The sequence below is a fragment of the Parambassis ranga genome, chromosome 22 (genome assembly GCF_900634625.1).
Source record: "Parambassis ranga chromosome 22, fParRan2.1, whole genome shotgun sequence".
Classification (NCBI taxonomy): domain Eukaryota; kingdom Metazoa; phylum Chordata; class Actinopteri; family Ambassidae; genus Parambassis; species Parambassis ranga.
This window is the reverse complement of record NC_041042.1, coordinates 18,242,308-18,263,313: the sequence shown is the minus strand read 5'-3', so window position 1 is coordinate 18,263,313 and position 21,006 is coordinate 18,242,308. Positions and strand designations below refer to the sequence as shown.

Genomic DNA, 21,006 nt, shown 5'->3' with positions numbered 1-21,006 from the left:
TAGTGATCTGGCAGGTGTGTGGTTATGCTTGTGGTACCGTACGGACCCAGTGAGGCATGGACTACATCCTGCTTCGCCTTTAACCCACTAGCGATAGCCTTAAAGGGCGAAGCCTATACGAAATAGAACGTTGGTTACGTATTGTAACCCCAGATTCTATGAGTATAGGCGCAGCCCTTTAAGCTGTGGGCCTCACTGGTTCCTATTTTTGGCTGAAGAAAAAGCCGTTTTTTATTTGGGAGCCGATTGTCCGGTCTCAGTCCAATTTATACTCGAGGTGAGACCGAGGTGAGGCCCACGTAATAGGTGGGCGGTGATTAAATCTTTCAGTGCTGCGCATGCGCGCGAAGGGATGAAACCCACTAGCGATAGCCTTAAAGGGCTGCGCCTATACTCATAGAATCTGGGGTTACAATACGTAACCAACGTTCAAAACGGCCGCTGAAATAAAGAGCGGCCCCCCTGCTGCTGCTCCGCTGAAACCAGTCCTCTGGTTGGTCTGTGAGGAAGGGCCCCGCGCTCTTGTATATAAAGAAGACTCTCAGCTTCCTCAGACACAGTTTCTCTGAGTTAAGACACCAGAAAACACAATCTGAAAATGAGTGGACGTGGAAAGACCGGTGGCAAAGCCAGAGCTAAGGCCAAGACCCGCTCCTCCCGTGCTGGGCTGCAGTTCCCCGTGGGTCGTGTCCACAGGCTGCTGCGTAAAGGTAACTATGGAGAGCGTGTGGGTGCCGGCGCTCCCGTCTACCTGGCGGCTGTGCTGGAGTACCTGACCGCTGAGATCCTGGAGCTGGCTGGAAACGCTGCCCGCGACAACAAGAAGACCCGTATCATCCCCCGTCACCTGCAGCTGGCTGTGCGCAACGACGAGGAGCTCAACAAGCTGCTGGGCGGAGTGACCATCGCTCAGGGCGGCGTGCTGCCCAACATCCAGGCCGTGCTGCTGCCCAAGAAGACCGAGAAGCCCGTCAAAGCCAAGTAAACACGGAGACCCCTTGACCCCACAAAGGCTCTTTTAAGAGCCACACACTCTCACGTAAAGAGCTGATGTCCTGGATTTTTACATTTTCAGTTGCTCCTAATGCTTAATAAATCCATATAAAGCATAATCACATTTCTGCCTTTTTAATTTCAGAAATTTAGATATTTTTTTAGTGTTTACAATACATAAGATATAAGACCAAGATGACAGGCTATTGTGAAATATTTATGTATAATCTACACATGCTGACGCTGCAGACGGACTTCTATCGGAGCTGCTTCTCTCGCTGACCTGTTTGAATAAAGTCCATCACTGTTCTCTTAGTATCTCAGCTAATTATAATTTAAACAGGGGGGATCACTTTAAAATGAAGCAGAAGACTGTTTTATAAACAGTTTATTGTTGGTTAAATAATAGCTCTACTTCGGTTCCACACTTCAGACGCGTACTCATCGCAGCTGTTGTTAAATCCTGTTACATACAGTGGTGATAGGTCATGGCTGCTTTTCTAATGTCATGTAATCGCTGTACCTTCCTTGCAGCATCAGACAACAGGGATATCAACAAAGTCTCTACAGCATAGGTTCTCAATGGCGGCCCGCAGAAAAAATGTTGGCGGCCCGCAATGAATTATGTGAATTTGTGTTATGATGTGAATTTTAAATGACCTAAAATGTCCGGAACTCAGCGCGGTAGTAAATTGTTTCACGGGGACGTTTTTAATTGTTGCACCGCTGCTCACGCAGGGATCAGAGCACAGGTATTAGTGGAGTTGTCGGTGAGAATGGACAGGGGACGTTCTGAAGCAGGAACGTGTGTAAAACTCTTCACACGGCTCTTAGCGCACATCGTGCACACACAAACAGGTTTTGGAGACTTTTGGAGACGCTAAACAGCAGCAGAAGCAGCGGTTAAAAGAGGTGAACAAACATGTTTGACAGGAGCAGGACGATATTGCTACTTTTGGTATTTCACGACTTTGCCCGTTTCCTCAAATATCTCCGCTTCATACATGTTCACCTGAACTGCTGCTTCTGCCGACGATTAGCAGCGAAATAGCGGCAAAACCTGTATGTGTGTGTGGCACTGCGTGCGCTCCGTATGAGCAGTTCTGCACACTCGTTTGTCATGAAGTATGAAAAGTCCGGTCCAAACGGATCTTGCTCTTATTTCTGCCACCTCAGGAACACGAACAGATTTCTCTGTCCTCGTGGAGTATTTAACAGGCTTCTGTCACGTCACTCCGCCTCCTTCATCTGGTCTGCGTTCACTCGAAGCCACGAGTGAAGCTGAGTATAATTTAACTACCCCCCCCCCCCTCCCCAATTATTTATAATTATTTTTAAAACAAAAAAATGAGCGTTCTTTAATCGTAATTGTGGAAAAACCCTCACGTAATCACGATACTACTGGATAATAAATAATAACCCACAGCCCTGTTGTATTACATGTAATACTAATGTGGATTTTTTTTTTTTTTGTACAATTCTCATGACCTGGAACAGGGTAACCACTCTGCAGTAATTCTTCTCACAATCAATGCAGTTAACACGTCATGCATGATGAGAGAAAATACTGTCAAATACTGGAAATATATAACGTTATAATAATATAAAAATACTGTGATCTAGAATTTTGGTCATACCGCCCAGCTCTAATCCCCGGGGATTTTTTGTGCATAACAATGTTTCCCCATATGTGTTTGTTGCACATTACTGGATACAGACCAACAAATGTAAACTGAAGAGATGCAACTGTGTCATTAAATTTAATACACGTGTATTTTTTTTCTTTTTTCTTTCTTTTCATTGGCGGCCCTCAGCTATCAAAATTTGAGAACCCCTGCTCTACAGTAACAGAGAGCTGTGCGTAATGGCGCGGTAACTTTACCCTGACCCAAAAAGTAGCTGTCGGCAAATGTGTGAAATCTGGACACCACTCTTATGAAGACTTTAGATAATTGTTAATATGGAGAACACAACTCTCATGGACATCTATCATCAAGCAGAGTATGAGTGGCAGACAAATACAGGATAGTGAAAGTGTTTCGGGGAAAGTAAATAAAAGTTAAGAAAAGCTTATACAGCTACAAAGAGTCATATATATTCAATAATATAATATAATTCAATATTTATATTCAAATGCAAGGAGTATTACAGCCACCTACAGCATGTGTACATGTTATTTTATGAGGGAAATGTTGGTAATATAGGACACTATCAGATATTGGATTGAAACTGACTTGATTATTGTTTTTGTACTTTAAGATGTATGTTTTGTAGCACTGTTGAGTATAATAAGTCATAGAAATAAATAATTGATACCATGTATGGTTTGTATACTAGTAATTAATTACTCTCACTTTGCACAAAAAATAAGCAAAATAAATAAATAAATAAATACAAATCAGAGAAGCCGCTTGGGAGCAGGCTCAGCCGAAATTCCCATATTAGCTGAAATATTAAAGAGGGTTCTGTTCATTTTTTATTATTCATAGTCATAAAAATGAATAATTAATTAATACGACAAACCTTGCCATGTTCTGCTCCAGTGTATTTTTGTGCACCTCTCCACTTCCTGCATGACATTGTCCCCCTGTGTGTGGTTCTTGCTAGCAACAACCTACCGAGTTACATTGTACAGTTTTGAACTAATGATAAAACATCATACTGTTTACCAACAGCCTCTGTTGTTTTACTAACATATGCATTGGTGTTAACACCCCCCCCCCCCCCCCAATGCAGTCTTGGTGCTTTTGCCTTTAGAGGCAGAAAGGCAAAGAGTAGATGGGTGGGTGAATCGATCTAAGTATCAATAGTATCGATACCAAAGTTGGGATCAGTATTTACTCGATAGTACCGTGATGAGATCGATATTTCTGTGTAAGTTTCTCTTGTTTACGTTCAGCACATCACTTGTATTTACTCGTGGCTTCTGTGCTGGACAGAGAAGATGAGATGTCCTCTCCTCATCAGAACTGTGAGGAGGAGGGGAAAAACCATCCAACGTTATCACCCTGGATCTGAAAGAGCTAGTGATGCTCTTAGGTATAAAAGTCTGAGGAGCAAAGGAGCGGGACACAGGCCTGTGTCTCCGCACTCCCTTCAAAAAACGCTTTGTTAAAGGATGGCTAAAAACTGTTCTGTCACCAAAACCGTCAGGACAGGCAGACACCGCAGCCGCGTAGGCTTTAATTAAAAAGCAGAGGAGAAAAGACAACACAAGAGGCAGGGGGCAGCTGGTGGGATCCACACTCCTGTCAATGCACCACTGCTGGAAAGCAGACCATTTAGCAGAGTAAGAGGCTCTGGTAGACTCAGCTCTAGCACCCTGGATAGTTCCCACAACTTCGCGGGAGAGACCCAGTCTCTCTAGGCGCTCCCGTTCAGCGGCCAGACCCACAGCCGCTGGCCTATTATGGGATAGCTCCTGATCAGGCGATCAGGAGCTCCACGGCAGTTCCCACGGGTTGCCTGACAACATCTGCTGTAGGCATGGAAACCACGACGCATTCGTGCGCACTGGCGCCACTAAAATAGCCGACAGCTGCTCCACTCTCACTGTGTCCAGAAACTGAGGGATAAGTGTGACTGGAGGAAACGCATATAGAAGCATCCTCGGCCACCTGCGCTCTCCCCAACCTGCTCCAGATTTGCCCGGCCAGATCGGGATGGAGACTCCAATTCCCGGAACGTGTTCAGTACACCTGGGACGTACACCGCTCTGATAGAGAGAAGGTGTGTGTGCAACACTGACATCCTCATTCACACCCTGAATATTGTAACTCATATCACCCCCGTCCTTCCCACAGGATATTTTTGAGCATATCATAGTTATATATAATGCAAATGCATAATCAACTGACCAACCAATCAATATAAACTACACTCATCACAAATTAAGACCACTATGTCACGGAGAAGCTTTGAATTAACACATACTCGACACCAATACTGACAATAACGTCCAATAACGCTTCATTTGCACCTCACTAGTTTATCATCACATAAATATTACACACACGTGTAATAAAGGCAGAGATAACGACAGAAGCGTTAGTCGGGGGTATAAATAAATATTAATATATACACACAATACATATTGTAGAATTCAGCTCTTCATTGACAGAGTGTGTGGTCCTTAAAAGGACCTTTGTTTCGTTTTGTTGGATCTGTCACAGTTTAACCGCCGAAGCCGTACAGAGTGCGTCCCTGCCTCTTCAGAGCATACACCACATCCATGGCGGTCACAGTCTTCCTCTTGGCGTGCTCGGTGTAGGTGACGGCGTCACGGATCACGTTCTCCAGGAAGACCTTCAACACACCGCGGGTCTCCTCGTAGATCAGACCAGAGATACGCTTCACTCCGCCACGGCGAGCCAGGCGGCGGATAGCGGGCTTGGTGATTCCCTGGATGTTATCACGGAGGACTTTACGGTGACGCTTGGCGCCTCCCTTACCGAGTCCCTTTCCTCCTTTACCACGTCCACTCATGTTTGTTGTTGAATTGTTTTCTCGACAGTGAGGAAAGACGCGCACTCACTGGAATTTACTTTGTTACTGAGGACGTGATGGGAGACAGAGGCGGAGTTTTCCACTGTGATGTCTTCCACGACTCAACGCCACCATCTGGACAATAGTAGAAAGTATTTGAGTGGATTACAGTTTTTTTCTGATTGCTTAAACACTAACAATGATTCTTATAGCACAATTTCTAAAACTATTAATAGTTATAGCAAAATCACTCACTGAGTTTGCAAAACTAAAAGCAAAAACAATGCTTTACACTCAGTTTGCACTTTTGTAACACACAATTTGCAATTGTATAAATATAATCCACTTCGGAATGGGTTAGTACAGTTCCCTCACACTAAGTGTTGTAGGTGTACCTTACCCTAATGCATAAAAAAAGAGGGGACGAGTCATGAAAATGTTTGAGATCTGTAAAAAGAACATCTTAAATGCAGTTTTTACAGTGACTCTAATCTCTTTCGTAAGTGAAACTGTGTTCCCTTTAGATTGTTGTTCTGACTACTGTTTAATACCGACTGGCTAAACAAACAAAAAAAAAGAAAAGGCCAACAGTGTAACTATTGTGTTGCAGTTAAAGACAAGTAGAAACTCTTTTTGCCACAAAGCATGAGCCTAAATGAGCAGTGCCATCAGAGACGCTGTGAAGCAGAAATAGAGCTTCAGCAGGCGGGACAGCTCTGACCAGGACTTTATCTGCAAGATGGAAGAGGTGAAGAAGACAAAGACTTTTAAAACGTTCTGTGAAGACTCTTCTGGAAGTGTAATTTACATTTTAGCTTTGCAGTGTGCTGGGATACAGGGCTGAGCATCTCACTGGTCCACATGGTGTTGGTCTCAGGTTTGGAGACAGGAGGTCTGGATCCTGTTGTGGCTGCCTGGCCAACAACGGACTGAAACACAACAATAAATCTTACATCACTTCACTGTAATGTAAATTTAATGTAAATTCCTTCTTTTTTCAATGAAATTAAACAATGCCCTCTGTCTCAATCAGAGCATGTTGTGTCATCATGTCCTAAGTGAGGTACCATTCTACAGCCTCAAAGTCAATAACATCAGAGCATGAGACGGGCACATGACGGACTAAGACCGAACACACACAGTGTGTGTGTGCATGCCCCCTGAGAGTCACTTCACTACACCTTTAACCTGCTCATAAGTATTGTTACAGGAATTAAAACAACAAGGGATGGTACGTCATAAACCTTATTGCACAGATGCCATTAATTCACATACATATCTGAGAACTCTATGCTGTTTGACAGAGTAACAGATGCGACTTGAACAAGCTATTGTTGAATAAACTATTCAATAATGAAAACAATCAGCTGAAGATCTTAATTTTCATTTTGTGTATGGTGCACATGCGCTGTGACTCATACACTAAATGTGTTCAAACAATAAAAGCATGTCTGGTCTAAAGTCCACAGAATCAACCTACGTTCTACATGTGATCAGGTACATAGTAATAGGCTTGAAGGTCTGTCCAACTGATACATAGATATATCAGTACACAGTATCTACAGCTCTGTAATTAATGTAGACAATAATAACTAGCTGCCACAGCTGCAGGAGCCACAACCTGGAGTCGTTTAAATGCAGTTTCATTCATTATAAATTACTGTAACATGGTTCCTCCAAAGTTTAAAAAATTCACTTTGTAACTTTGTTACAGACGTGTGTTAAATTAAAAACCCTCAAACATCAGACAGACGGGTTAATTATCGTATTTTCATAAACAGATGCTTCTTTCCTGCTCATTGATTTATAAACACAACTTTTCTCCTCATAGATATTACATATGGAATAATAAAGACATCTTACACAGGAACAAATCTTTATTTTACCCTTTCTGGTTTAATCACAACATACAGTCCATCAGTTATTTAACTCCAACGCTTCACTTTTTACATATGAAGAATTTACTTTAAAATATAATGTCTTAATTTTTAGGGAATGTAATGTTGTTATAAATGCAATCCCTGCTGGTATTCTTATGTTATTTAGAAGCACAATATGTATGTTTCTATTCCATATGTGGCTTCTTACTGGAATAACTTAATAAGTTATGAGAAGTGTCTTTCAAAATAATACATACAATTTACCCCTCTAAAGTCTTTTTTTGCACAACGTTTTAAAAATATTACTGATACCAGCTGCTCTTTTTGTTTGGGTTCCTCTGAATTTGTCTTCCATTTGTTTTGGTCTTTGCTTCTTCTACCAGCTTCTGGACAGATGTCTGTAATTTGATTTCATTTTCTATCGATCCAGATTTTTCCCTTTGTTTGGAGAATGTACTGTTTGGCTTCATTACCCTTTCACTTACAAAGACTAATCAATATTACCTTATTAATCTTATTATTTTGTTATCTAAATGGTATATTCACAAATGTCGTTACACAAATCCAAAACTTTTTTTTGTTGCATTTAGGAATGAGGCCATCAGAACTATAGAAAAATCTCATAATTTAAAAGCTATAAAGACTTTCCGTTTATGTGCTCTGTACTGTATTTTTGTATAATATTCATTGTAAAAATAATATGTTTGTACATGTAACCCCCGGCACTGTTCTAATCAGACGGACAGGTTTGAGTAGCGTGAGGCTTTTATTGTGAAGGCCGACTGGAAGTGTGGCACTTCCGGCATTTTGTAAACATTTCCTGAGTCACCAGGAGAAGCAGCGAATCTATAGACTGTTAACTCTCATAAAAGACACTGAAGTGGCTTATTGAAAGGTATGGAAGTCAGAAACAAATGTTAGCGACGTATAATTTGATGGCATTTTTCTAGCTATCGCACACAGACTGCGCAGTGGCTTTATCTTCGGTAGTTTTGCTAATCACACAGTATTCGTGGATATAGCAGCATAATATGACCTGCTACACATGCACAACATGCCATATAACCAAAGTCTGCATCAGCATTTAACTTTATGAACATGAATGACATTTTGTGGACAATTAATTTGGATTTGTTGCATAATTTTAAGTGGCTGTTCTCTTCACCACTTAACATTACACGACCAACATCTGGCACAATGAAACAGAACTGCTGGCTCCTGTGGCCAAACAGAAACACACAACTCAAACATACACACACTAACAGGGCTGCACACAAGTCAGTTTATTCTTCAATAAAGACATTTGCTCTGCATATTAACCTGTCATAGAGAAGTGTCAGAGCAAAAAAAAACTGACAAGATAATTATATTCAACGATCGGAATAAACCCTCCCAAAAAACATTTTAGAGGGAAGAACTTTTAGGTTTTAAAAACACTGCAGTAAAGCAAACGAGACTCGTCATGCTTTCATTGCTGAAACATACAAAGTGACGCTTTAGCTAAACTCACAGTTAGCCCATATTTCTTGATGTAGCTACTCACAATTTTTACACTTTATATTTACCTTAAGTTTTTAGTAATATGTTATATGTTGCGGAGTGAAGAGTAACGTAATTCTCTGTATGTCCTGCACATGTAGCAGATTTGACAATAAAGCTGACTTTGACTTTGACTTTTGACAAATTAAAGCAACTTTTTTTGTACTTTCCAAATTAAATGAAGTTAAACTCCTCGGCTAATGTAGTAAAAGCGCTAAATCTAATTTTTTTAATCGAATATTATGGCACTGAAATAAACTTTTATTAAGTTCTCCCCCTAATTTATTACATTGCCATGCTAGCGATGACATAACTAAAAATTGACTGTACCTATCCGCACTGCGTCGCAGGTGTAACGTTTAAACGTCTTGACGTATATTATTTTTAACAGCTTTTTATTGGCTGCTCAGTCAGCGTGGGGAAAATCACGTTTGTGCAACATCTACGGCACAGACGGCTAGAGGAAGTCTCGTATCAAATACTGAGAATCAACAGGATACGTAACAATATATAACAGTTGTTATATAAAAACAAAACACCAAAATCTTCGTATGATAGCTATAAACACTAAAATATATTCTTTGTCCCACTACATTATTACGGCGTCTACTGCTCCACAGCGACATCTGCTGGTATTTTGGTAACTCCTGCTGCAAAGTGCACAGTGACTGGATGAGTTGTAGCCCCACATAAACACACATTAAAACTGTTTTCAGGGCCATTTTAATAGTTATTAACAGAGACTCAGTGGCTGCAGATTCAATGGTAGTTTTAGAGCCTGACGCATGCAAATCAAGTTACAGCATCTCGCAGTTTACTCTGCTGTCTTCTACCATTCACCTTTAAACATGCTGTCTTGTATTGAACGCTCAGTTGCTTTTTTAAAGCAAACGCACATGCATTCTTTATTTTGTTTCATAAACATATTCTAAAAGAAGATAACAATGATAAGACTTGATAACACAGTTTTTAACTGCTATGAACCTGGAGTGCTCACATCAGAGAGGGCTGAAAGAAACATCATGAGTTTTAAGTGATAAAAGCAAATCTCATGATTAATCTGAGGTCAACTTACTGTCCACAAACATTTTCTGTGTGTACATATGAAACAAAGGTTTATTTCCAGTGCAATGTACGTGCATAGATTTGAACATTGTGGATTCACATGTGAAAGTTGACATTTCTATATAAACAAAACACCTTTATTTTTTTGTAAAATTTGATTCAAAATTAAGACTCAACCTCTCTTACAGTATAGTAGGTGAATGGAAGCTTACTCAAGTGGTCTGGAGTACAGTATACATGGTGTTCAAGTGGTTCCTTCATTTGTGTGTGTTTGTGTTTAGGTGAAGCATGCTTTCTGCTGTGAGAGCTGCCAGACATCCCCTCAGAAACTTCAAGACTATCTGTAACTCTGCGGTGGACAAAGGTGAGGCAAACACTCACATACTGTACATCTACCTCACTGCAGCAGTGTTATGGTCAGGCAGAGTAAAGAAGGCACTCTGGAGATCACTTTGTAAATCCCATGTACGGCATGTTGCAAGTAAAATGACTGTTTTCAAGTCGGATTGTGAAAAACATAAAAGCTACTATCCACAGATTAACAGTGCCCCACTGTGATGTCAGTTCAGCAGTTCATTCAGAGTGCACTACTGTCACACAGCCACAGAGTGGCAGCAGAGTGCTGCTGGTATAACTTCATCTTTTTCCCACTTTAACTTTTTTGTATCTGTTTTTCACTCGTTTCCATTCGGTTGACTTCTTGTTGTAAGTAATGTATGGTTTGTTCATGTTTAAAAGGTCAGGGAGTGTCTAGCCTTCGTTTGAATCCATCTTTTCTATAGATTATATATACAGCCAGAAGTTATTGTGAATACCAGAGAGCTGCTGATGATAGAAAAACAGATCATCTGTAAAAAGAGAAAACAGTAGACTACAGTAGAAATAGCACCGTCCACAAAAGTGACAGAAGCAAGAAACACAACAAGCGGCCCAAAGAGTAACCACATCTAACCCCATTCACTCAAACATTAACCATAGTAAAACAGATAATAGCAGACCAGAGCCTTGTACAGCTCTGCATCGAGTCGTTGGGTGGTTTACCGTGTGTGCTCTGAGATGCAGCAGTCAGGCCATTTAAAAAGTCTGAGTCCTGCTGAACTGAGGCTGTTAATCCGGCAGAAAGATCCCAGAATAAGAACCACAACTGGCCTAGCTAAGGGTAAGAGCCTGCAGCACTGACTGTGACACTGAAACTGCTCCTGATGCACCTTGATTGTGACGATCAAAGTCTTTTGTAAAAATACTTACAAATGTTGTTTATAATATATGTCTATATATAATGTTTTCTGTACATGACCTGCAGATTATATTCCTTCTTTTTTCGTTTTTTTGTTAGGGTACCAGCAGGCTAATGTCGTCATCCTGCCAAAACATCTAGCCAATGACTTTGAAGCCTTCTGTCACAGTAACCCCGCCCCTTTGCCGCTCCTTTACCGCAGCCAATCAGGAGAGACATCCTGTCCACCTCTGGCTAGAAATGCTGACATAAGGTTGCACACACACACAAGGCAGGCTTAGTGTCTCACTTAGCAAATAATTCATGAAGCACAAAGGTGAATCTGTTGGAATGAATGAAACGATGAGACATATAGTGTCTAAAATATGTTGTAGAAGCTGTGTTAACATTTACATTTTCCTTCAACATGAAACACATGTTTGTGTGTTTTCTGTGTCTGTAGGACAGATATTTCTCAGTATTGTGTGTATGAGGAAGGTCGCCTGGTGAAAACAGTCTCCAGTCTGGAGGAATATGGAAGTCAACAAAGGTATTTAAACAGAGACACAACAGTGACAAAAGTTTGAAGAGTCAGACAGGCGACATCATGCGGAGAGCTCAATCTCCATTAGTCAGTGGAAAAAGACCTTGTTACTACACACATGAGCAGCTGCGCATTGTCATGACAACTGCTACAGCTGTAGGTTTTGATGATTTTATATATACAGTAGGTAACATTGAAATACTAAAGTCTTTATTATAAAAATGTATTCAGCAGGGTGGATGTTCTTTATTTCATTGTTTGTTTGTTTGTGTTCATAGAACAGAACAACAGGCCCTGCATCACGACTTCTGGTCAGACATGGTTTGTTTCTATCTGGGCTGCAGTTTTGGCTTTGAAGGCGTGCTGAAAAAAGCTGGCATTCCAGTCAGGAACGTGGAGCAAGGCAGAAATATCAGCATGTATAGAGTATGTATAGATGTTATATAATGTGTTGTATAATGTGTGTTTTTAAGGAAATGGTTGAGATATATTGAGTGCTGTATGTATCCAGCGTTGACTTCTGTTCTGTTTTGTTCTGTTTGCTTTGCTTTGTGAGGACATTGTGCAAACAGTCAGTGCACTCTTGAACAGCACAATCTGGTATATGAGTTTGTTTGTTTGTTTTTTCACTTTTGTTCACACTGTTTTTGTGTGTGTCCAGACTGCCGTGTCCTGTGTTCCTGCAGCAGCGTTCAGCTGCCCCCTGGTGGTCACTATGCGTCCTGTTCCAGTTGATATGCTAAATGCAGCTGTGGAGGTTACACATCTCAACCCACTGGCACATGGAGCCCCTGTACATATTGGAGACCCAGGTGCACATGTGCGTCCAGGATACACACAGGATAACAACTGGCAGATGGTTCATGAGTGTGTGTTTGTGCTTTCTGTGTGTGTGTGTGTGTGTGTAGCTCTTTTAGGCATACAGGACCTGTCCAAACCAGACTATGGGGAGCAGGTAGAGCTGCAGCCTGGTGATGTCACAGTCTTCTGGGCCTGTGGAGTGACTGCTATAGAGGCAATACACAGCAGCAGTGAGCAATATGATTGGCTGCTTTGTTACTGTTACAACGATATAACAGTTTGATTGCGGGCTGACATCAGACTGTATCTTTCAGAGCCCTCCTTGGCGTTCAGTCACTCACCAGGCTGTATGTTTCTCACCGACGTCCCTGACTCTTCTTCTGTCTCCATGACTCGCTTTTTGGACAGTTTGGACTCTCCATACAACAAACCTAATCCTGAGCTGGTCCCCCTTTGCTTCCAAATATCCCACAATCCCCCATTTTACAGCCTAGTATCTCAGGCAGCAGTGGAAAGGATCAGATTGTTAGAGATGATTATTGGAGATGACCCAGGTAAAATATACTTCCGTTGGTGTGTCACTGAGTGTTCGTGTTCATTTAAGATCAGAGTCAGTTTTGCCGGAGGATGTCAGTTCGTCACTTTCTGTCATCAGGTGAGCGAGGGATCAAGGCTTTATTTGTTCAGGATGAACTTCTGCGCTCATGTCTGGCACTCTCCCACTCCTCCTCTGTTGCCATAACAACTGGCTTCCCTACACATTACATGCACAGGTATCCTAAACTAATTTATTCTGCTAGCTCTTTGCTCATGGTTACTGCAACCTCAGAACTGGAGACCATAGATCAAAGCTGGTGGTTGGTGAAGCTGATCAATGTTCTTGATTCCTCGAATGTCTCTCCATGTTATTATTTGTTATTCGTTAGCCCTCCTGACGAGACAGATGGCCCGCCAGGAGCCATTGCCATGGCAACCATACTGCTGTCTCTTGGGAAACAGGTGACATTGTTGACGGACAAGAGAGCCCTGGAGATGAACCGCGCCATCATCGATGAAGCAGTGAGGACAGGTGGGAGGGAGATTTAAATCTATGAACACTAAAAGGAGGCAGCCACAGAATTAAATTAAATCACATTTAATCTAATTTAATCCATAGGAGTGCTGAAAACTGCAATCCCAGTGGTCACTTTTGAAGACAGTGGCCCAGACTCTGCACTTGACTTCCTGTGTCACCATGGAGACCCTAGCAAGCCAAGGTCAGCTGATATGTAATGCAGGGGTTAAATGTATTGACCGTATTGATGTATGTGGTGATGGATGATTTTTAGCTTCAGAAGTGTGAAAGGAATTTGCCTTTGATGCTTTGTATCAGGTATGACCATCTGGTGGCGATAGAGCGCAGTGGACGAGCTGGAGATGGAAATTATTACAACATGAGAGCAATAAACATCAAACATCTGGTGGATCCTATAGACGACCTGTTTATTGCTGCCAAGAATATACCTGGAATAACTACTACAGGTATGTATTCATATACATGTTTATATAGATTTAATAATGCCTGTCTGTCGTGTAAACAAAAAGATGTCAAGAATGGAAAAATACGAATTTCTCGCCAACACTAAGTTCACTGCATCATCTGCATCAGCAGAACCATTCAAATTTAGGCATGTTGAACTTAATATTCATTCATCAGGTTGACAAAATCAATATAATAATGAATTATTATTGTTCATTAAATGCACAGTTACCAGTAGTTCAACTTAAAGTGGCTCTAATGATCAGTTTTGCAGAACGTTGTCTTTCACACACATCAGCATATGCAATGTCTCAGTGGACGTCCTGTCACAGCTCACCATTCTAACAGTACTGTTTCACTGTAGAAATAGCATTTCTATGGTGAAAAAAAAATCAATGTTAGGCTACAGCCAGATTGTTATCATAATGGAAGATGTTGCTGGATGTGAAAAGAAGTGGCAGGAAGCCAAAAGGAATTCTGATAAATGGCATGAAGTAATGTCCCCTGAAGCAGTGGTCCTTATCTCTGCTTTGACCGACACAGCAGAATTCAGTACTGGATGTATGGAAAGCGACGTAAGTGACGTAACCTGTGTGTTGTTATGTTTCCGCTTTGTGTTTCCAAAGGAATCGGGGATGGTGGTAATGAGTTGGGGATGGGTAAACTGAAGGAGAAGGTGAAGAAGCTGATGCCCAAGGGGGATCTCATAGCCTGTGATGTCCCTGCTGACTTTGCCATCACTGCTGGTATGGATGCTCCCTCTCTGTCATACCTACACAGATTACATAGGTATCATACCACCTTTTGCTTCTCCTGCCTCAGGGGTGTCCAACTGGGGGGGCTACGCTGTGGCCTGTGGGCTGTTCCTGCTCCATACCTGCCCATCACACCAGCGCTACCTAAAAAGTGGACTGGGACTGGAACGTGTGACCCCACAAGAACTGCTGCAGGACTGGACTGCTAATCTGCCATCTGTGGATAAGGTAACACACACATGCACATGCATTTCAGGAAGTTTAGAACAAGTTGGTTTAAGCAGCTACGCAGCAGGATATTTCCTTCAGGCTAATTTGTAACAGTTCATCGATGCCATTTAGACGAACACTGTGCTTCTGTACTCCAGGAGGAGTCCTGCCTTTCAACTCTGGTGAGGTTTGGAATACGAAGTGGGAAAACTGCTAACTTGGCCATGGAGGTGGACGGCTTGACCTTTCACCCTACACACTCTGACATCATCACACGGTTACTGGAAGTCACCCACGGCTCCAACATGCTGAAACCCTGATCAACACATCCTGTTCTGCCTTTTTTTAAGACACATTCACATAGTTTAATACCAGCAGACACTTTTTCAGAGAAGAAAAAAAGAGCCAGAATGAAAGGAGGGGAGTGTGTGTGGGATCATAGATGCAGCCCTCTTCCTTGACTACCAGGGACAACGCAAACTAAAAGCAGCTCTCTGTTCCCCCTCCCCTCTCTCTTCTTTCTGGCTCCTTTGGCCTCAGTAATGAATAAACCAGAGCTCTGATGCTATCTTGATGACTGGAAGTGTAAAGGTTAAGTTTTGAGGTTACTACAGAGATGTTCAATTCTCTTGTGTAAAGACAGTTACATGCTTGACTTGCCTTTGCTTCTAGTTTCTTAGCCTGAACATGTAGGATCCCTGTCAAAGTGGAATGAGTGACAAGTTTGCGGTGCAGTGATGAGCAGTGTAGGAGAAAACAAGTTAACTTTCTCTAATCATTTTGGCATTAGTATAAGCTTTCAGACATTATTCTCCGCATCAATTCTTTTAAGAATTTCTATTCCATATTCTACACTAAGAAGCATGATGCAATCAAAAGGAAGTGAATTCAAGAACAAAATGTTGGCTGCATAAAAACAACAATCAATTTTCCCTGGAGGCTGTACCCAGAGGCATTGAGGACAGCACTACACCAATGAAGAGGACGTGATGAACTTACAGACTGAGGAACAAGAAAAATCGCAGTTTAAAATTCAGACCAATATGTCACTCTGACCCCTCAGCTGTGTAAATCTGATTACAGGCTTTGAATGCAAAATCAGTGGGAACACATTTGTTTGTTTGTTGTGACGGCCACAACCCCAGACACAGACACATGTTTTTATTTTTTGTTAGTTATCAGTGACCGCAGGCTTTTTTTGCTTCGTCTGTGAAATCCATGTTAACATCAGAATGCCTTAACATATCTGTAACTGTATGTCTCTATGTTTCTACACGGGCGAAAACAAAATCTACAATTCTCAATGTAAGGAGAAAGAAACAGAAGAATGCTGGGTCAGCACTCTGTCCTTTCCTAAAAAGCAAATCTTAAAGAGCAGCAGCTGTCACCCTCATTATGATTCATTTTCAATACCACCCCATTTAATAACAGTGTTTATGTATTCTGGCATTCATTGTTAAATGATTGAAAAATGATTAACAGAAAATGTGATTTTAATAGAAATTGATGCTGCTAATGTGACGTTTGTTTTCATTATATATATATATATATATAAAATTGCTGTATTATAGCTGTATTGTACCAATAAGTGCTTAGTGTTAGCTGTTCACTGCTGTTATAATGCCTTGACTTTGGATTTACCAGTGCACTTCTGTGTTAATAATACATGTATTGGTGTCTGCAGTGGGAGAAAATAAACAGCTACCAGCACATTATTTGGGAGATCCTCTGAAATGAAAACTCTGATTTCACACTTTAGAAAGAGTGGCATGCTTCACAAAGCATTAATCCCATCTGACAACAATTGATCGGACCTGTCCTTCCCCATCGTCAGCAGCAACAGGGAGCTCAGTCTGTCTTAGTGCAACAGAAAATCTTTGTATTAATAGACATTCACAGCTGCTTTTTATTGCTGTTTCTACATTTAAGAATGATTCGTGACATATCTATTTGGGGTTAGCACACAAGTGCAGATATTTCCACTTTGCCTGAAGGATGGTGTTGACATTTCTTGACTGGCATAGTGTTAATCTCAGGGTAACTGCAGACTGAGGCGTGTTTGGATGGAAACCACAGTTATGTGCTATAACCGTGCCGTGCAAATATCTGGGAACAATTTTTTTTTTTTTACTTTCGAGGAGGTCCTCAGGATATGCCCAGTCAAGGTCTGCTCTAAAATCATTGGACTTCCACTCAGATCACTGAACACAGTGATCTGAGTGGAAGTCAGACGCTTGTTCCCAGCTGTTGAATGGCTCCCCTCAGGTCGGCAGCTCCGCTGCCCCCGATGCAGGACTCAGAGGAGAAGGACAACCTTCATTCCCAGATCCATTCTGCTGCTTAGAGAAGATTGAAGCAAGGCGTCTGGACTTGTAGAGTTTTCTTGAAGACGTTTCGCTGCTCATCCAAGCAGCTTCATCAGTTCTAACTGTTTGGTGGGGAAACATGGTTTATATGTGGTTACAGACCTCAGTGGGTGGGTCTGGGTAAAAACTTAAAAAACTTAAAAACAATAGCACTAAATGTTTCCATACTTACCTGTGATGTTCTGGCTGACTGGGCCAGGTGTGTCTAACGACTGGCTAACGACTATGAAACTGCCGGAGGGGGACTGATTGACAGCCCTTTGTTCTTGCTGTGAGTATGTGCAAACTTCCTGGGAATGGATGGAATCACTGCATTGTATGTGGTAGAAAGATGATGTCTGAGGCCACCACCTCTGTTAAGGGAAAGTTTTTCCAGCTTAACATAGATGGCTTCCTTGACTCCTCTTTCATACCACCTTTCCTCCCTGTCTAAAATGTGAAAATTGTTGTCCTCGAAGGAGTGTCCTTTGTCTTTGAGGTGGAGGTGAACAGCTGAGTCTTGTCCTGAGGAGGTGGCTCTCCTGTGCTGAGCCATTCTTCTGTGGAGTGGTTGTTTAGTTTCTCCAATGTACAGATCAGAGCATTCCTCACTGCACTGGACTGCATACATCACATTGCTGTGTTTCTCCCTGGGAATCTTATCCTTCGGGTGAACCAGTTTCTGTCTCAGTGTTGTCATCGGTTTGAAATGGACCGGGATGTCATGGTTGTTGAAGATCCTGCGGAGTTTCTCTGATACTCCTGACACATATGGAATGGAGATGTTCTTTCTCCGCCTGGTGTCGTCCTTCTTCTTGTTGTTGGGGGGTCTTGTTTTTGTGGCTTTGATGAGTGCCCACTTCGGGTAGCCACAAGTTTGCAGGGCCTTCCTGATGTGGTGTTGCTCCTTCTTCTTCCCCTCTGAGCTGGTGGGTACAGTTTGTGCTCTGTGCTGCAGGGTCCTGATGACTCCCAGTTTGTGTTCCAGTGGGTGGTGTGAATCAAACAACAGGTACTGGTCCGTGTGTGTGGGTTTCCTGTACACTTCCACATTGAGGCTCCTGTCCTCCTCAATATGTACTGTGCAGTCCAAGAAGGCCAGATAGTTATCCTTGGTGTCCTCCCGAGTGAACTTGATGTTGTTATCCACTGCGTTGATGTGTTCTGTGAACCGTTCCACTTCGTTGGTCTTGATTTTGACCCAGGTGTCATCCACATATCTAAACCAGTGGGTGGGGGTGGTTCCAGGAAAGGAACTCAGGGCTCTTCTCTCCACTTCTTCCATGTAGAGGTTGGCCACAATAGGAGACACAGGTGATCCCATCGCGCAGCCGTGCTTCTGTCTGTAAAAGTTCCCATTGTACTGGAAATAAGTGGTGGTCAGGCAGAGGTCCAGCAGGTCACAGATGTGGTCTGGCGTTAGGTTGGTTCTCTCCTTGAGTGTGCTGTCTTGTGTGAGGCACGTCCTTACCATCTCTGTGGCTTCTGATGTAGGGATGCAAGTGAACAAGGAGGTGACATCAAATGAGACCATGGTGTCATCTGGGTCCATTTGGATCTTCTCCACCTTGTTCACAAAGTCCTGTGAGTTGTGGATGTGATGTGGTGTGTCACCTACCAGTGGTGTCAGGAGTTCAGCCAAGTGCTTAGCCACGTTGTATGTGACTGAGTTTGTGCTGCTGACGATGGGTCTGAGGACTCCTTCCTTGTGTATCTTGGGGAGTCCATACAGGCGTGGAGTGGCTTCCCCAGGGTACAGTCGAAAGTAGAGCTTGCGGTTGATGATTTGGTCCTTCTCCAGTTTTTGTAGGTAGCTGACTAGTTTCTTCTTGTAGTTTCCGGTGGGGTCCCTCTTCAGTGTCTCATATGTGGCTGTGTCACTGAGGAGATCTGTCACTTTGGAGTGGTAGTCCTGTGTGTTGAGCACCACTGTGCATCTTCCTTTGTCTGCTGATAGGATGGTGATGTCCCGGTCCTTTTGTAGTGCAATCAGGGCCTTCCTTTCATCACTGGAGAGGTTGGATGGCGGTGCTGCTGCTCAACTCCCAACCCCCCCCCCCCCCCCACCCCCCCACCCCGCTCTCGAACTGTGCATCCATCCCACATAATTGTACATTTTGACTTCCATCATACAGGGGGACACTGAGGCCAGGGCCATTTTAATTTTAGGACAACCATACCCCTACTTATTAATGCCAGTGTAATTTACATAGAGGAGCACTGTGAGATAATTATCTATGAGTGGAGCTTAACAGCTAAAATGATCATTTACACCTGTGTCTGGACAAAAAGCTCAGTGTATGTGATATGTTATACACACACACTATGTTATACAAATCTAAATAAATATAAAATGCATCGGTTGTTTTAACCACTTATGTTGCAAACTTGATGAAACTTGCTCAAATTGTTGTTAATTCAACTTTCTCCACAGAAGTTCCACAGAACATCCCATCAGCGCCCCCTATATTCTAGACTAGACTGTAGAAATTCTCTGACAGAAACACTATAGAAGACAGAGGTCTGTAGCAGGCCAAAATCACAGAATTCATTTATTATGGAGAGACAGGTCGACAGTTCTGTACTTTACATGGGGAGCAGTTTTTGACCACAAAGAGTCCCCAAAATGAAACAACTTTTAAATGGACAGCACTGCCAGCCTTCCATTTATGTCTGTAGGTTTCTGGCATTTGTAATTTAGCCCCAGAAAAGATGGATCCACAGTCAGGGAGAGGCAGGAAAATCTGACGTGTAAACAACTGAGGTCGGCTTCCCAGAGTTCATACGTTTGCCTGCTTACGGTATTTCCAGACTGTGGGTGCAGTAACAGTAACTAATCAGTCTCTGGCAGAAACCAGAGCGCTGGCTTCACATGTTCTTACTCAGGCTCACTGTGGACTGGAAGTACCTGGAGACTGCAGCTCCATCACATCACACAACACACTCTCCATCCTGCTCTGCAACAATATGTGATGGAAAACCACATAACTAGCTCCAGTTTAAACACACGTCCTCTCTGCTTCTGTAGTGTCACATTTTTCTTCTCATCTCCCTCCATCTCATTTTCAACTGCGACCTTTGACCCCCACCTGACCCAAGATTAATGTGACTTCCTGCTGGATGACAACAGCAGCCAGGAGATGCTAATACTGCCAAGATTAACACACACATGCATGCACGCGAGCACACACACACACAGCACAAGAATTTCACAGTACACAATTTGTTTTAGTCACACCACACACACACACACAAAACCTTTTTTTATTTCAGCACACACAGTTATCAAGCCCCTCTAGAGGAAGGATTCTCTTACAAAAACAAATACAGTAACGCACAAATAACACTTCTCCTTTCACACACTCATTCTCATTTTCAGCTCCCAATTCACCTGACAACTGTATTTATTAATCCCCTAAAACCAATAAACAGCACAGACTCACATTCATCCTGCTACTACTCCCCAACTTCTACAGTAAAGTGAAGCAGATCCTCTTAAAATGACCATGCTACAGAGATGCTACTGTCAAGATGGCCAGTAAACCAGTGTAGAAACTAAAACTAGTTTTCATATAATCACACAAGTGGGAACATGACCATTGAGATGATGAACTACTCTGCCATGGAATAAATTAGAAGCTCCCAAAATGAGCT

The 21,006-nt window shown here is 42.3% G+C and overlaps 3 protein-coding genes across 6 annotated transcripts; 2 read left to right on the top strand and 1 right to left on the bottom strand.

Moving 5' to 3' along the window:
- Positions 1-579: 579 nt before the first annotated feature.
- Positions 580-992, top strand: LOC114427053 (histone H2A). The gene has a single exon (XM_028394786.1). The coding sequence runs from the start codon at positions 599-601 to the stop codon at positions 983-985; it is 387 nt and encodes a 128-aa protein (XP_028250587.1). The 5' UTR covers positions 580-598; the 3' UTR covers positions 986-992.
- Positions 993-4,753: 3,761 nt separating this feature from the next.
- LOC114427056 (histone H4) lies at positions 4,754-6,408 on the bottom strand. The gene is made up of 2 exons (XM_028394788.1): positions 6,287-6,408; positions 4,754-5,613 (listed from the first exon to the last, which is right to left on the bottom strand). Exon 2 carries the CDS (start codon positions 5,476-5,478, stop codon positions 5,167-5,169), a length of 312 nt encoding a protein of 103 aa, XP_028250589.1. The 5' UTR covers positions 5,479-5,613; positions 6,287-6,408; the 3' UTR covers positions 4,754-5,166.
- Positions 6,409-8,162: 1,754 nt separating this feature from the next.
- On the top strand, positions 8,163-16,519 carry dglucy (D-glutamate cyclase). Of its 4 annotated transcripts, none has more exons than XM_028396355.1 (15): positions 8,163-8,253; positions 10,244-10,326; positions 11,299-11,452; positions 11,642-11,728; positions 12,001-12,148; positions 12,384-12,534; positions 12,631-12,753; positions 12,838-13,077; positions 13,179-13,296; positions 13,450-13,592; positions 13,680-13,779; positions 13,896-14,044; positions 14,669-14,788; positions 14,865-15,025; positions 15,166-16,519. In XM_028396355.1, exons 2-15 carry the CDS (start codon positions 10,251-10,253, stop codon positions 15,325-15,327), a joined length of 1,932 nt encoding a protein of 643 aa, XP_028252156.1. In that variant the 5' UTR covers positions 8,163-8,253; positions 10,244-10,250; the 3' UTR covers positions 15,328-16,519. The 4 variants fall into 4 exon arrangements, with proteins under 4 accessions (XP_028252156.1, XP_028252155.1, XP_028252153.1 ...); XM_028396354.1 differs by having other exon boundaries at positions 11,299-11,470; XM_028396352.1 differs by lacking the exons at positions 8,163-8,253; positions 10,244-10,326 and adding an exon at positions 10,366-11,121 and having other exon boundaries at positions 11,299-11,470.
- The last annotated feature ends 4,487 nt before the right edge of the window (positions 16,520-21,006 follow it).

Bases quoted from the DNA above. Each gene is read 5' to 3' on its own strand.
- LOC114427053 (XM_028394786.1), top strand. From the start codon at position 599: ATGAGTGGACGTGGAAAGACCGGTGGCAAAGCCAGAGCTAAGGCCAAG.
- LOC114427056 (XM_028394788.1), bottom strand. From the start codon at position 5,478: ATGAGTGGACGTGGTAAAGGAGGAAAGGGACTCGGTAAGGGAGGCGCC.
- dglucy (XM_028396352.1), top strand. From the start codon at position 11,019: ATGCAGCAGTCAGGCCATTTAAAAAGTCTGAGTCCTGCTGAACTGAGG. The intron at 12,149-12,383 runs GTATGTATAGAT...GTGTGTGTCCAG, and splicing joins GAAATATCAGCATGTATAGA to ACTGCCGTGTCCTGTGTTCC. The intron at 14,789-14,864 runs GTATGGATGCTC...CTCCTGCCTCAG, and splicing joins TGACTTTGCCATCACTGCTG to GGGTGTCCAACTGGGGGGGC.